Source organism: Cyprinus carpio, chromosome B25, assembly GCF_018340385.1.
Source record: "Cyprinus carpio isolate SPL01 chromosome B25, ASM1834038v1, whole genome shotgun sequence".
Taxonomy (NCBI): domain Eukaryota; kingdom Metazoa; phylum Chordata; class Actinopteri; order Cypriniformes; family Cyprinidae; genus Cyprinus; species Cyprinus carpio.
Window position 1 is genome coordinate 18,098,272 of NC_056621.1, and position 17,061 is coordinate 18,115,332.

Below are 17,061 nucleotides of genomic sequence, written 5' to 3' on the forward strand. Positions count from 1 at the left end.
TGTATTTGCATTAATTATGTTACTATCAGTTTCAAATGGCAGCATTGCTAACAAGTCATGGGGTCGAAATAAATCCAAGACAAACATATCAAAGAGTATTAAGTAGATATATGGCCCTGATTTATAGGCTACACCATAGTATGAAAAGAATACCTTATTTAACGACTCATGCCAAATTTCACCAAAATTGTTACTAAAAGAAAGAAAGATCACCTGTGGTAATTTTACATCACCGTCATCAAATCTGTCATGGAAATTAATTTTTTATGCCCTAAAAATTTACAAATGAGGAGATGCAAAATAAGCCTTTAAGTGCCATCTGACATTTTCTTCTAAAATGAGCATTTTTCTCAGGCTCCTATGTTTATGTGCAGTTCAGTTATTTCACTTTTATGACAATTAAAAGATCCTATTCATTGCCATTAAAGTGAAATTACTGAACCTACACATATGAGCCTGATAAAAAAGCAATGGAAGAATATGTATTCAAAATGATATACATGAGTATATATGTATTATCAGAACTATTTACTGGTTTAACAAGTTTAATATCATTAAAGGTATACTGAGTCTGACCCATAGACTGTATAAAAACAGGTCTGACCGCGTGTATTAACCAGTCAGACCGCTTGGCAGTCTGCGTCAGTTGAAGGCGGGGCTCGTGTTTGTCGGATAGCTGGAGAAGTGTTTGGTAACCTGCCTTGAAAGCATCTGTCGGTTAAAATATGACTTAATCACTCACCTTACGCTTGGAGCATGGTTTGTGTTTTTAACCTCCGGTTTGATGCTTCTCTTCAGGGGCTAAATATGAAGAAGAGAGATGGATGGAGAGCTGGTGAAGTCTCTAGCGATATCTGCTGGTCATAGTGGAAGCTGCAGGTAATACTGCACGCGCTTCCTTCAACCCTAAACCCTTAATAGAGTCACATTATCGTGTGTTTAATGCATAATACAAAACTGGAATTGATAGAAGAGGATACTAACCGCTATTTTTTTTTTCAACTCCATACAGTATGCAGTAGGCCATGACACTGATTGTTTAATCTTAGTATTTTTGTTGTCATATACCTCAGTTTAAGTATGTCAATGGAGTCTATTACCTTAGTGAAATATATGGTTATTTTTTTATTCCAAGACAGGTATGCATACAGAAAATGTGCATAGTTGGCTCAGTTTATGTTCATATTATGTTGTACATGCTATATTGAGTGTGGTTAAGTGTGCTATTCCAATCATAGCCACTGTGATAAAGTGTGAGTGAAAATATGCATGACATCAGTTGGTTGTTATTAAAGGGGTCATATGATGTTGGTAAAAAGAACATTATTTTGTGTATTAGGTGTAATGAAAGGTGTTTATGCGGTTTATATCTGTCTGAAAAGTGAGGTGTGCTGTGATTGGCCAGTTATCCGGTGCTTTGTGATTGGCCGAATACCTCAAGCTTGCGACGGCAATGTTACACCCCTTAACATACTGTAATGCGTGTCCCGGTGTTCTAGCAAATAATGCTAGCTGTCAGATTATGCTAACAACACTGTATTTATCCTACGGTAAGGGTAGGTTTAGGGTTGGGGTAGGTGTACATGTTAATAAAGGATTTTGCTTCCGAATTATGCTACGAGACGAAACCAATAAAACCCATTACAAACGAGACATTTATAGCATCAATAAAGTTACGTCTTCTTTCTTTGCGTGAACATTTGGGCGGCGTTATGCAAATCCTCTCACACAGTGACGTAAAGATGTGGGGGAGTGTTAGAACGAGCCGTTTCAGGGGGGCGTGGACCAGTCTTAACTTTTATAAAGAATATCTCTTTGGATTTGAGACTTTAGTCTTTGCAACTTTAGGGATCTTATTTATTCACAAACAGCTTGTAACACTACAAAGAGAAAGGAAAACTTGAAATCGCATCATATGACTCTTTTAATGTTTTACACAGCTAGTTTAAAAAAAAAAAAAACTGTTTTAGAGAAATAGTTTATCCTCAGTCTAATTAATTTGTAATTAATTATTTAAAAAGTATATAATAATAGTAATTTGATATGAAAAAAATGTTTTCGTGTTTTATTTTTTTTCACATGTTGATTCAACAGTGATATTCCATTTTATATTGCCATCTGTTAAAGTGGATGCAGGTTCGAGCATAAGTTTGCAGTCACCAATGCCTGCATTGAGTTATCTTATAGTCACAGACAAGTTTTTTGATTAGTTTTTATTATTTTTTTCTGCAACCAAAAGTGTCTGTAAATGGGAATTAAGTAGTATTTGTGTGGTCATGTGATCTCAACATGGCAGCCACCAGGAGGGGGCGACCTGCCACTTGTACAATAAGCAGCTACTCATGTGACTGGAGTCTTCATCTCCTGTGAATAAACATACAGGACTACTATGTCATCAGAACTGGAAATAGAAACTTTTTTCCCTCAGTGAACAAAGTTACTTATATACAGTGCATCCGGAAAGTATTCACAACGCCTCACTTTTTCCACATTTTGTTATGTTACAGCCTTATTCCAAAATGGATTAAAATCGTTATTTTCCTCAAAATTCTACAAATAATACCGCATGATGACAACATGAAAGAATCATGTCCACGGGTTTAAGCAACCCCAATTACTTGATATTTAGCCCCTAAAATGCGAATTTAACAAGTGTAACCTTTCTAAAAACATGTATTTTAAACCCCATAAGGCTGTAACATAACAAAATGTGGAAAAAGTGAAGCGCTGCGAATACTTTCCGGATGCACTGTTCCCCTCTTAAGAGAGCAAATAGTTGAGTTCTGTCTGGATGCCTCAGCTGCTGTCTTGATTCCATTATCATTACTTTTACAGAACTGATGATGGACTGCAAATGAGGAGAGGAAGATGATTTCATCAGTGGAAATAGTCTGAAGAAACCGTGTTTCCTCTTCTCTTAAATCAGAGGTTCTGTAAGAGGCCTTGAAGCTGACGGTAAGTTAATTGAGTCTACTGCTATTTGTCAGTGATTTGAAATAATGGTAATTTTTCAAGAAAATTCAACCACTAATTAGTTTATAGTTGAAAAAAAAATCTGGCGATGTCAAGCAATAGCCTACAATTTGGCCATTGTTTTAGCAAACTTGGATTCAGGTTTGCATCAATTTTGTTTTATGGTTTTTTGGTTTTAGACATCACTGTCTTCAAATAAAGGTAATTCATTTATTATGCCCTTAATGAGTTTACTCTTATAATGTATGTTGACTATAATAAATATAACATTCTGCATGCAAGTATAACATACTTTGTTTGTTTGATTTATTAACGTAACACCTACTTTTCATGATCAAGTCAGGTTTTGAAGGGAAAAAATCAAGCCCCATTCTATGTTTTTTCTTATTAAATATCCAATTTCAAAGGGAAATACGTCACATTATAGAAGTAAAATGGGTTGCCAGTGGTGACCTAAAACAACCAACCTTTTTTTTTTTTTAAGTGACTCAAACGTAACTGCAGAATCTACTAAAATGATAACAATTGTTTTTTAAGCATCTGAAGACACCGAAGACTGGATTAATGATGCTGAAAATTCAGCTTTGCGTCACAGGAATAAATTACATTTTACAATATATTCACATAGAAAAGAGTTTCACAAATTACTGTTTTTACTTAATAAATTTATTACAAAAATCAGCCAGCAGTGTACATAAAGCTAGACCTATACATTAAAATATAGGCTGTAGAGTCTGCTGAAGATGCTATTGTCATCTATATTAACAGACTGAGTTTGAAAATAACTTCAAAATAACCCACAGTTGTAATTTTCCCAAAATAAAAATATAAAACATTGCATAATATATATATATATATATATATAAAATATCCTGTGGGCAGCACAAGGATGCACTCTGAGGAGTGTCTGAAAATAGTACACTACTAACAACTGTGTAAGTATTTGTAAATGATCTTATGCTTATTAGTCAGCACTGCTGACTATGCAGGATCATATTAATTTGAAGCAGGGGGAGCACCTCTTTGAAACACAATAAATAAGTGGTTTCTATGAATTAAACATATAGAAACTTGACCATTACGAAGCAGAAGTTCAGCTCAGCCACTACTTGTCTTGTTCAAAAAAAATCACTAAAGGTTTTTCTTAGTTTATAACCAACAAAGTAACAGCAAATGTAAGAAACACAAAAAGAAGTGTTATTCTCCAACACCCTGCATGTTAATCAATTCATCTGGCAGAGGAATGATTCCTGGCGGCCCATATCAGATCACATCTAACATCCGCCTCGACCCACTTCTTCATCTAAGTTTAATCTTACCGACATCTGGAAATTTGGTCTTTCTCATTCGTCTATTTCAAGCAGTCTGATTGGCAGACATTAGAAGTGGATATTTCAAGGGCCTGGCAAACAAACTGCGTTTAGTGCCTTACCATAAAGAGGGGAGCCAGATGATGATGCCAGCCTTATATACGGTTCTTGAGCACAGCTCTGCTGCTAGTGCTCTGCTTCCTTCAGGAATTCATCTTTCAGGTCTTCACGGCTACCTAACTTTCTCATATAGGTGAGGAGAACGTCTGCCTTTTTAGACTTTGATTCCATTTTGTCCCTCTTTTTTGTTGCTCGACTTCTTGGGGGATTATACACTTGGAAGTTATGGAATATTTATGGAGATATATATATATATATATATGATAAATATATATATATATATATATATATATATAGATATATATATATATATATGATAACAAATGTATTTCTGTAAGCAGTTTAAAGCTATCCAAAACTATAAAATAACTGCACATTTTATGATTAGAAAAAAAAAAAAGATTTTAACATTAGTTTTTAAACTAAATAAATATATGTGATTTTAAGCACAACTTATTTAAACCTTTATTTTATTTTCTTGCTGCTGAATTCTGATATATGTCAGGTGAATAGCTTGCAGTGCATGTTGGACTGCCAAAATGAGCTTGGCACAAAAGTGACATATTTTTAAGGGCATGATATGTTTGTTAAAATGCCAATTGGGTGGTGACAGAATTGTATTTCTAATGCATTCTGATTATAGCATTAATGCATTATGTGAAAAAACAAAACAAAAAACACCCAGTATTCATGGAAAAGCCCCCCTAGATATCTCTTGAACTGCTTTGAAAGGATATGTTATATTTATGTAAGAATTCTGGATACAGCAAAATCTGATCTGTGTGATTCATGCAGCTGTCTGCAGACAGGGTTTCAGATTGGTTGTATTGTTGACATCTGCATAGATTTTTCCAGAAGCAGGGAGATTGCGAGAATGGGAGACTGGATATCAGAGGGGGATATTCACACCTCTCCCGGCGGATCGCAGTGGGCATGCTTACAAGACGTTTCCAAGTGCTGGTTTCAAAATAGGAATGCAGAAAATATAGCCCTCTCTATACAATACATGCACACTCTACAAATGAATACTGATGCCCGCCATATGGTTCTTTATACATGAATATATTACATAAGGACCTCTAAGTCATGTATACCATTGTCAAGTCAATATATCAAAGTGGTATCTTGACATGAGATATTTGCTGTGTTTTGCTCTCTGTACAGGGGTGAAGAAAACAGGTGGCCAAGATGTCTGAGTGAGTATATGAATATATCAGTTGTTTACATTTATTATCGGACAAATGGGAATCTGTTCTAGTCTTGCTAAATTGTTATTCCTTCATCCTCTCATGAAAGAAAAAAGATGACATCGAGCCGTCGGCACCATCTCAAGGTAGAGTAAATAATGCACAGATATATAATATAATATAATATAATATAATATAATATAATATAATATAATATAATCTAATATAATATAATGCATTTAGGACCCGATGTAATCAGTATTTGACTTTGTGGCCTTTAGTATAAAAGGATATAATGATATGATATGATATGATATGATATGATATGATATGATATGATATGATATGATATGATATGATATGATATATTAAATCAAAATTTGAATTTAATAAAACAAATGTCTCATTGTGATCGAAAAGATGAGGTGAATACAGTAATCTGTCACGCCAAATTAAAGAGCGTAAAAAAACAACAAAAAAAGATACTTTGTTTTATATTAAAAGTACCAAAAGCGTAAATATTATTGCTATTATTGGGGGCTGCTGCACTACAAATAATGAATGCATTCGGAGAAATGTGAAATATTATTTGCAAGCATACTGTCCCTGAGAGTATATGACACATGGTATATGATTTCTGCTAATAACATATATTGAAATCCGTTGACAGGCCCTGACATGCACAATATAGGCTATACTCTCAAAATATTATAACTTTAATCTCATAATTGCTACAATTTAATTCTCATAAATTTGACTTTATTCTCAAAATATTTTGACTTTATTCTCGTAATTTTTACTTTATTCTTATAATTTTGACTTTTTCTCAAAATATTTTGACTTTATTCTCGGAATTTTGACTTTTTCTCAACATATATTTTGACTTTATTCTCATAATTTTTAATAAATTCTAATAATTCTCAAAATATCTCAAAATAATTCTAATAAATTCTACTAAATTCTAATAAATTTCACATAATTCTCAAAATATTCTCAAAATATTTTGACTTTATTCTCGTAATTTTGACTTTATTCTTATCATTTTGACTTTTTCTCAAAATATTATGACTGTAATCTCGTAATCTTAGATTGTTTTTTTTATTTTTTAACGTAGCACTAAAAGGCTAAATATAATATAATATTTGACTTGTGGCTCTTAAAATATAAATAGAATACAGTATAACAATGCAATTATTAATAACAACATCAGAATAATATTTGACTTTTGTGGCTTTTAGTTGATATCTGTTTGCATTGTTTTACCTATTAGCTCCTGAATGTTAATTAAATAAACTTTCACCATATATACACATTTCAATTTTATGTTTGAGTTTAACTCTTCTACAAATACAGAGCAAAACACATATGACTTGGTCCAATCAAATGCCTTCCGTTTAATACCATCTGTATCTCTGACTGTGACATAAGCTTAATTACATGGGGTCTTTATAATAATGTTTTTTTCATCGACTGCCTCTGTTTTTGTCAGTATGTGTTTATTGCTGTAATGGCGTTTTATGATGTATTTGTCCACAGAGTTTGGTGCTCAGCATTGCGAAGGGCATTCTGGAGAAAGAATGCGCTCAGGTTAAGGTGGACAAGGAGAACTACATGTCAGAAAACTGCCCTCCTCTGTCCCTGCCCGGATCTACACAGGAACTGCAGGTCTGTTTCCTCATTCACCATCTGCTCAGAAGAATAAAGCAATTAAATGTCCTTAGCACGTCTACATCACTTAGATATTTATTCGTATACATTTTCACCAGGAAGATGGAATTTTTGTTTCATTATTTTTAATATGTTCCTTACAAAAACAGTAATAATATACATATATACATAATATATACACACACACACTAAGTTGTGAATGAACAGATTTGCTCTAGAGATGTTTATTAGTGCATTCCAGATGTTTTGCAGAAGTTTCGGTGACGTGTGTACACCTGGGGCTGATCGAAGTTGTATCGCACTTTCTTGAAACGATATGTTGCAAAAGATGGTTCGAAAACAGAATCTGAATATTTAAACATCTCCATTTAGGAGCTGTGCAAGAAGCTTCACCAGCAAATCGACAAGGTTGATGAGGAGAGATATGACTTGGAGGCCAAAGTGGGAAAGGCCAACAAAGAGGTAACGTCTGATTCTCAAATATACCTTGTTATGATGGTGACAGTGGGTCTATATACTGGGTTCTCAATTTGACTCTTGTCTAATGTGTGTATAGATTGAGGATCTGAAGATCAAGGTGGTCGACCTGCAGGGCAAGTTCAAGAAACCTGCGCTGAAGAAAGTGCGTCTGTCTGCCGATCAGATGCTTCAGGCTCTGCTGGGCTCCAAACACAAGGTGTCTCTGGATCTGAGATCCAACCTCAAACAAGTCAAGAAGGAGGTCAAAGAGGAGGTGGGTGAAATATGATACTGTGCCATTATTCCTGTGCAGAGAACAGATATGAATAGTTATGGCTATGAAGTTTGAATGGACACAAAACGAACAAAATCAAAACCATCTCTTCAATAAATATACTTAAAGATATTGATAATTAGTGGTTTATAATGTTTGTTTATAACTTTTAATCTTTACAATAATAAACATTAAAAAAATAAACATCCATAAATTCATCACTTGTGAAAAAAATAAACATTTCACCTGCAAAGCAGCTCAACAGAAAATAATAGTGTCATTATTCAGATGAGTTTATTTCAATAACAGTGTCCATGTATTGTCATTATTGGATAAGAAAAAATTATGAGGTGTCAGTGCAGTTAAATTGATAATATTACTGAATATAAATGGTCTTTTAATATGTGTGCTTAAATACATATCATCCATATTTAATTGGAAATTATTGAATGATTGAATATAATGCTTAGTTAGTTAATTAATTCATAATATACAGGTTTCTGCTAGTCTTAAAAATGGTGTTTATACAGTAAGAATTAATCCTTCCACAAAAGCTCTGAAATTGGAAAAGAAAACATGAATGTCTTCCTCAATATTTTTCTTTTCTTTTCAAATACAAATCTCTGAACATCCTTTAATCAAGATACATGAACATAAGTCAGAAATAGAGCAAAACTGAATGTATGCTTAAAACAAAAACAAGCGTCTGAAATGTGTAATGAGAACTTTGAATTAAGCTGATTTTTAAAAAATTTGTTGGCAGATAAATTGTTCTTGTTTTATATGGAATTACATTTGCTTCTATAAAAATGAATGAAACTTTATAAAACTGAACGTAACTTTTTCAGAAACTATCAAAAATATGCCATTACAAAAGAAGAAAAACACAATAAAAATGAAAAAAAAAATGAACTCAGTCGCAAAAATTTAACAGGCTCTTCAAATATGCTTCATTCTTTGTTAATGTTTTTCAAAGATTCGTTTTCACTAATCATGGATTCTGAATGCATTGCCACAGATTTCGCTTACGCTTCACAGTTTTCCGTTTGGTGTTTTGACACAAACCTCTCGTGGGGGCGGGGGCTTAACAGTGATCTACTCTGATTGGATAGTGAGCTTTTGATGGACAGGTGCTCTCTGACCGGGAAGTACAGACATCACTCAGTGGCGCGCATATTGCAGGGGGCAAGGAAGTCGACCGGAAGTTGAAGTCGGCCGCGTGCCGCCATCTTGTAGCAGAACTTCACTTGCGGTTAGCATCCCATTGACTCCCATTCATTTTGGCGTCACTTTGACAGCGAATAACTTTACATCTGAGGCGTTTAAAGACTCCATTTGTCCATTATTTTATTTCTAAAGATACACGACAATGTATAAAGGGCTCCATTACCTTCTATGTTACATTATGGCCCCGTAGAAACAGTTTTTGTAAAAATAGGCTAACGATTGCGTCATAACCACTCGACTCTCTGTCGCACAGTAGAGAAATTACCGTACAGACAGGAGGAGAAGCTCGCAGGCAATCGGGGAGACGTCAAGAGATATGGCGTACTGTCGTTACATTTTAAAATACTATACAAAATAATTAACCAGAATACTTACTCCTGCTCACTCAGGCCAAAGAACTCCCCGCGCAAGCTCGCTGTCTCTGCAAGATTAACGATGGCAGTTTGCACGCACAGCTACTAGAAGTAAAAAATACCCAACCCAAATTACACACCAAAAAAATACTCAATTAAATCACCCACCCATAAACACAAGTCCCAAAAAACTCCAAATGGGGTCGTTCACTTGTCTCAATTGAGTTCCAATGGGGTCGCTGTGTCCATTTCTTTTACTGTCTATCGCATATTGGAAAGCTCTCCAATAAGCCCGCCCCCACGAGAGGTTTGTGTCAAAACACCAAACGAAAAACTGCGAAGCGTAAGCGAAATCTGTGGCAATGCATTCAGAATCCACGATTAGCGAAAACGAATCTTTGAAAAAACATTAACAAAGAATGAAGCATATTTGAAGAGCCTGTTAAATTTGTGCGACTGAGTTCATTTTTTTCATTTTCATTGTGTTTTTCTTCTTTTGTAATGGCATATTTTTGATAGTTTCTGAAAAAGTTACATTCAGTTCCATAAAGTTACATTCATTTTTATTGAACCAAATGTAATTCCATAGTTTTAATCATGAGTTTCTCATAAAACAAGACTAATTATCTACCGTGATTTTGCTTCTCTAGTAAATGTATCTTAATTTAAGAATCTTTATACATTTGCATTGGAAAACAAGCTTCGGTAAAGTTATCTCCATGTGGTAGTGTTTAGAAGCAGAGCTATTCAAGACGTAAGCTATTTATTTTTTATTTTTGTGTGTGTGTGTAATTGAAATTAAAGTCATGAAGATCTGTCGAAAGTTGTATTTTTATTTAGAGACCATATTGATGTACTCAGTTCCATTTAATTTATTCCTTACATTTTCTTTCCTTAGTCTTACAATCTCTTAAATTTACCTTCATGAAATCTGCATAAGACCTGATATATAAACATGTACATCATTCCTTCACACTCCATCCTTCTTTCTTAATCCAGGTTGCAGATGTCGGTGACTGGCGTAAGAACGTCGAGGACAAGGCCGGTATGGACGGCAGGAAGAAGATGTTCGAGGGCGAGGCCTAAATTCCCGGACGTTTCTTTGTTTAATTATCATAGGAATTTGTCAGAGCTGTGCGGTCGTTAATCTTTTTGCCATAGTTTTATGTCTTTTCTGCTTTCAGGGCCCCAGATAAGCATTTGTTTCATGCAGTATGTACGTCCTGAAAGGGAATTATTAATCACCTCAGATCCTTTCATTATGAATTTAATTTAATTTAATTTAATTTAATTTAATTTAATTTAATTTAATTTTATTTTATTTTATTTTTATTTTTATATTATGTGTGTGTTATTATCTGTCTGATTTTATCTGTCTGAATTAATTTTTTTTTTTTATCGATCTAATGTGATTTTTATTATATATTACATTATTTTATTTTATTTTATTTTATTTTATTTTATTTTTTGATTTGATTTGATTTGATTTGATTTGTATACAACATCCAGAAGAAATATGGATGGCATTTCAGATCGTGTTTATGGACAGGTCCTCTTTTTCTGTATGGTAAGTAACTTAAACTATATTTAACATTGTTTTGCTGAAATATCTCTTATTGTTTTGTTTTATAACCCTTGGTTTTGTTTAAGTGGTTTATGTTTTTTGTATCTTGGTGTGTTAAGCATTGCTTCCATTTACAGCACGCACACATGCGTCTTGAAGGAAGGGAAATTTACGAGGCTTTCCGAGGATGGGCTGGGGATATTTCAGGAGCTCAGCGGCCTATTGGTCTGAGGAGGAATCCACTTCCATAAACAGGACTCCCAGGATCTGCTGAGCCATCAGACCACAACATATATATCCTATTGAATTTCTTTCTCTCTGGGGCTCACCAGTCTTTCCAGTTCTTCTTCCAAGTGTGTGTACTGCCCTCTTCTTCTCTCATAGGTGAGCGTCAATCCAGAACTCTCTCTAGATCTGTACAAACAGTTGCTACATATCAACCGCGTCCAGTATGTGTCTAGACACATATTGTTTTTCTTTAATATTCATGAGCAGTTAGAATATGTTAATAAGCGTGATTTTAAAGTGTGAGTTATGAATTAGCAGATAAAGTATACAGTTTAATTGCTATGTTTTAAATGTAAGTTTTATCATTTAAAAAAAATAATAATAATTACTATGGATTTTTTATGTATACATTGAAAAGAAGTAATATTTTAAATATTCAATTTAATATAATTTAAATATTTTTTAATCAGCTCTAATTGACATGACAGTCTATTCTATATAAATCACGTGACCTGGACTGTTGTTTTTCTTAATAAAATCTGCTAAGTAATACTTGCAACCAGCTTACAGTGTGACATAATATGCAAATACTTATCTTTGATGTAATAGTGTAACTGTAATATACTATAATCTTTAATTGAATCTGAATTGAATACAGCAGCTGATCTCTGGTGTGGTGTTTCATGTGTCAAATGATCTGCCAATGAGGACGTCTCAAGACTGTTGGACTAAACTTAGACTCACGTGTCCCTGACTGAATGTATTTCTTAAAGTGCTTGTCCTGGATTAGCTACTAACTCAGCTGCCATCTAATAATTGATTTCTATCCAATCCAGCGTGAGAACACACTAAACCGCCGAGATGTCAGAGTAAGTATTTGTGATTTGTTCTTAATTGAGTAATCCAGCACAAGCACAGTGTGTCTCATTGTGAACTTGTTTTCATGAACAGAAAAAAGATGACCTCTAGCCGTAGGCATCATCTGAAGGTAAGACATGTTTTTACTGTAATTTCATAAATCGCAGATTTTAAATGTTAAAATCTGGCTAAAGTGACTATGTTTTAAAAATACCTAAGTCTGTATTGTTTATTGAGATTATAGTTTCTGTCTGTGTCTTCAGAGCCTGGTGCTCTCCATTGCCTTCGGTCTAATGGACGCTGAAGCCAAGCAGCTTGTTGTTAATAAGGAGGCTCATATGAATGAAAACTGCCCTGCTCTCGATCTGCCTGGATCCACACAAGAGCTGCAGGTGCCAATGCATTATTATTATTATTATTATTATTATTATTATTAACAATGATAATAATAATTGTGAAATAATATAATTATTGTATTGATTATCATATCAATACTATTGATTCAATTGTAACTTTTTTTGTAGTAGTAGTTTTGTATTTATTATTTTATGTATTATATATGTGTGTGTTTATACACACACACACACACGCACACACACAAGCATACATACAGTCATATATAGTTAAATTACCACATATTAATACATTTAATAAATATAATTACATAATATGTGTGTGTGTGTGTGTGTGTGTGTGTGTGTGTGTGTGTGTATATATATATATATTATAACTATATAGTTATATAAATGTTTTATATTGCTTTACTCTTTGAGCTGGAAAATCAAAAGTATTATAAATATTTTAATGACAACATATTAATATACTTTATTTTAGAATGATTGAGATACTATCATAATTTTTTTATTAATATTTTGAATCCCTTATTTTAATTTACATGTGTTGTGTTTTTTGTCATTTGTAGTTTTTCTTAATATTTATTTCAGTTTTAGTTCATTTATTACATGAAGTTAAACTAAAAATAATACGTTAAAATATCTGAAACAAATAATAAGTTAACGTTTACTTCATTTCAAGTAATGGAAATGTTTTTAATGGATTTGATTTTAGTTTTTAGTATAAGTTAAATATATTAACCCTGCATATAATTACACAATTCATGTAATATACTGTAGATGGATGGATATCTGATAATCAGTATCATATGTATAATGTTGGTTGCGCCTTCCAGGAGCTGTGCAAGAAGCTTCACCAACAGATCGACAAGGTTGATGAGGAGAGATATGACTTGGAGGCAAAGGTTGCCAAGTCAAACAAGGAGGTAAAAACTGTCAAACCTCAGTTTGTTCAGTGATTCATCCATTTATTTGTTTCTACAAAGAGCTTCATTTGGACTCCTGTTTAATGTGTGTATAGATTGAGGATCTGAAGATCAAGGTGGTCGACCTGCAGGGTAAGTTCAAGAAACCTGCGCTGAAGAAAGTGCGCATGTCTGCTGACGCTATGCTTCAAGCTCTGCTGGGCTCCAAACACAAGGTCTCCATGGACCTGAGAGCCAACCTCAAACAAGTCAAGAAGGAGGTCAAAGAGGAGGTGAGTTGCAGAATCAGAAATGTTTCTTGTCTTTGATTGGCCGTGTTACCCAGTTCATAGGAAAATCTCCAAGTGGTCTGGATCCTCTTGTGCTCACGTCTGATGTTTTTGCGTTTCCACAGTCTGCAGAACAAGTCGGCGACTGGCGTAAGAACATCGAGGATAAGGCTGGTATGGACGGCAGGAAGAAGATGTTTGAGTCCGAGGCTTAAGATGTATTGTGTTTATTCTCCAATATGTCTTAAAAATTCTCTGGTAAACATCTTTCTATCCTGTGAACCTCCCGTTCCAATAAAAATATTTTTCCTGGACTGTTTTGCACATTGTACATTGCTCCAGTGTTGAATGGCATGGCATTAAAGATTAGTGTATACATATGTATCTGCCTTTGTGTCTTTGCTCAGAGTTACAGCACTATTGAACAGCTGATAAATATATAACCATGTACACTAACTTGGGGTCTGTAGGAGTTTTTAAATGTTTTATTTTTAAAAGAAGTCTCTTTTGCTCACAAAGGCTAGATTTATTTGATTAAATATGCAGTAAAACAGTAATATTGTGAAATATTATTTTTCTGTTTTTAATATATTTTAAAATATATTAAATTTTAACACATTATCCTTTAGAGATCATTCTAATATGCTGATTTGCTGCTCAAGACACATTTCTCATTATTATCAATGTTGAAAACAGTTTTTGGAAACTGATAAATTTTTTTTTCAGGATTCTTTAATGAAAAAAAAAAACATTTAAAATGGAAAATAAATGTCTTTACTGTAACTTTTGATCAATTAAATGCATACTTGGTGAAGAAAAGTATTTGGGGCCTATCACCTACACCCGGTGCAATGCGTGGCGCAAGTGTTTTTGCTAGTTTCAGCCTGACGTAGTTCTCATTTTCCCGCCCTGTGCCATGTTGTAGAAATAGCAAATGCATTTGCACCCATTTGTGCGCCCATGGGCATGCTGGTCTGAAAAAGAGGTGTGCTCAGGTGCATTGATGGCATGTTGCTATTTTGAGGAACTGAAAATAGACAGCGCCATAGACCAACTCAAACCTGGTCTAAAGTCTGGCACAATATTTTTTCTTCGTTATTTAAAGATTGCGTTAGTAATATGCGCCTATAGGCGGGTACACACAGTACTTCACACACACAGACTTTTTTAATGAAATGCTACTAAATGATTCCAGTACCATATTCACGTCCCATTTTATTTACGTGGTCCCCTGAGAATACCATGGTAATACCACAGTATCATGCACAATTACCAATAAAGCATGATAATTACATGGTACATTAGGTATTTTTTTTTTTAGCTCATTACATTTTTGTAAACATTAATAAAAATACTCTAATTATGGGTATAAAACATAAAGGGCTGAGACAGCTGGTTATTAATAGGCAAATATTATCTTTAAAAAAGTACTTTGCTATCATGGTACTGTAATGGTATCCAGGGCCATCCTTAGCTGACGTGGGGCCCAGTGTGACATAGGGAGCGGGGCCCCCCTCGGTCCATTCGCAATAGCGTTCCAGGGGTGGGGGAGGTTTGTTCCCCTCGGTCCGCTCGCCACGGGGCCCAGTGCGACCACACCAGTTGCACCCCACTAAGGACGGCCCTGATGGTATCAGATGGTAAACCATGAAATTTACATTGGAATGAAATTTAATAACCATGGTACAGTTGGTAACGTCCAATAAAAATCTTTTTTTTTTTTTAGAATGTTTGATTCTGTAACTTATTATAAATGAATTTTTCATGTCATCATTTAAATTTTTTGCCATAAACATCTCATAATTTTGACTTTGTACCTAAAATTCTGAATTCATGTCCAAACTGACTTTTGAATTTTTGTTATAACTTCACAATTATTATTCATCATTTCAACTTTCAACTTAAAATTGAAACTTTTTAATCTCATCATTAAGACTCAGTATTAAAGAATTTCACTGTTTGCCATAATTAGGACTTTTCGTCTCATAATTTAAACTTTTTGTCATACTTATGGCTTCTCTCATAATTTCAACGTTGTATCTCAAATTTTGAAAGTTTATGTCTAAAGTGACTTTGAATTTGATAGATGTTTTTATCTCAGAAATTCATCTTTACAGTATGGGACTACTTTGACATTTATCTCAAAAATTCAACTTTTTCATCTTAACATTATGACTTAATATTATATAATTAAATTTAATATAATTTAACTCAGTCTCATAATTTAAACTTTTTGTCATACTTATGACTTCTCTCATAATTTCAACTTTGTATCTCAAACTTTGAAAGTTTGTCTGAATTGACCTTGAATTTGATAACAGAGTTTTTATATCATAATTTAAACTTTTCATAGGTCTATTACAACTTTTTTTTTTTTTTTTTTTTTCGAAATTTAGACTTTTTAATCAAATCATTATGAATCAGTATTATATAATTTCGACATAATTAGATGACAGACTTTTAATCTCAGAATTTTAACTTTTTGTCATAATTATGACTTATTTAATAATTTCTGAATAGCTCATGATTTTGTAACTGATTATAAACATTTTAAATGTATGCAATAATATAACAAAGTGTGCTGTGTTTTAGTATTATTAGGGAGTATATTATTATGAATATTTCTAGGGTCCTTTGTAAAACCTCTCATTTTAATGAGATCTTCCAGCAAATATTTAGATTAAAAAAAAAAAAAATCTCCATCTCAATCATCCCAGCTGTTCCTACTAACAAATATATTGGGCTTGGCCATTTCATTTTTGACAAAGACAACACAGGAACCCCCAGCACTTTCACTGTGGGACCCTGAACCATTTCAGGCTTGCACTTTCACACCCAGCCCACCCATCCTCCTCTTTCTGGATCCAGGGCTCTCATCGCCTCCATGTAAGGTCAGGATTTAATAGCTTGTGTGGTCCGGCCATGTTCAGGGACCCTCTTAGATTTCTCCAAGGAGCTCAAGTGTTGAACTGCGAGGAGCTGACTTTCTAAGTATATCTCCTGACCCCGCTGCACCAAACGCAAGAAGATGCCAAACTATGTTGAGGGCACATAATTTCCACAGGCACTTAGAAAGATACCCTGAAACCTAAAACAAGGGTTATAACATTTGGAAAACTACCACCATGAGATCTGGTGTACTTTGGGTCCATTTAGGAGATTGAATTTCAGGTTAAAAACAACCATTTATATACATATTATTAGTGTTGTCATTTTTGAACCCTCTGGATACTACATTAGAATCAAATGCAGATGGCATGAATGGTAAGAGTTTTTAATAGCTAATGGGGTT

The 17,061-nt window shown here is 33.9% G+C and overlaps 2 protein-coding genes and 1 long non-coding RNA gene across 4 annotated transcripts; all 3 read left to right on the plus strand.

Annotated features, from left to right (window-relative positions):
* The first annotated feature begins 522 nt into the window (after positions 1–522).
* Positions 523–3,799, plus strand: LOC122142497. The gene is made up of 3 exons (XR_006158643.1): positions 523–879; positions 2,836–2,955; positions 3,153–3,799. It is a non-coding gene; the product is annotated as an uncharacterized LOC122142497 (long non-coding RNA).
* Positions 3,800–4,401: 602 nt separating this feature from the next.
* Positions 4,402–10,833, plus strand: LOC109090852 (troponin I, fast skeletal muscle-like). Its single transcript, XM_019104696.2, has 7 exons — positions 4,402–4,536; positions 5,568–5,599; positions 5,700–5,736; positions 7,127–7,255; positions 7,631–7,720; positions 7,815–7,991; positions 10,571–10,833. The coding sequence occupies exons 2-7, from the start codon at positions 5,592–5,594 to the stop codon at positions 10,655–10,657; spliced, it is 528 nt and encodes a 175-aa protein (XP_018960241.1). The 5' UTR covers positions 4,402–4,536; positions 5,568–5,591; the 3' UTR covers positions 10,658–10,833.
* Positions 10,834–11,269: 436 nt separating this feature from the next.
* LOC109090851 (troponin I, fast skeletal muscle-like) lies at positions 11,270–14,151 on the plus strand. 2 transcript variants are annotated; one of them, XM_019104693.2, is made up of 7 exons: positions 11,270–11,519; positions 12,200–12,232; positions 12,315–12,351; positions 12,485–12,613; positions 13,411–13,500; positions 13,596–13,772; positions 13,895–14,151. In XM_019104693.2, exons 2-7 carry the CDS (start codon positions 12,225–12,227, stop codon positions 13,982–13,984), a joined length of 531 nt encoding a protein of 176 aa, XP_018960238.1. In that variant the 5' UTR covers positions 11,270–11,519; positions 12,200–12,224; the 3' UTR covers positions 13,985–14,151. The 2 variants fall into 2 exon arrangements, with proteins under 2 accessions (XP_018960238.1, XP_018960239.1); XM_019104694.1 differs by lacking the exons at positions 11,270–11,519; positions 12,200–12,232 and having other exon boundaries at positions 12,307–12,351.
* The last annotated feature ends 2,910 nt before the right edge of the window (positions 14,152–17,061 follow it).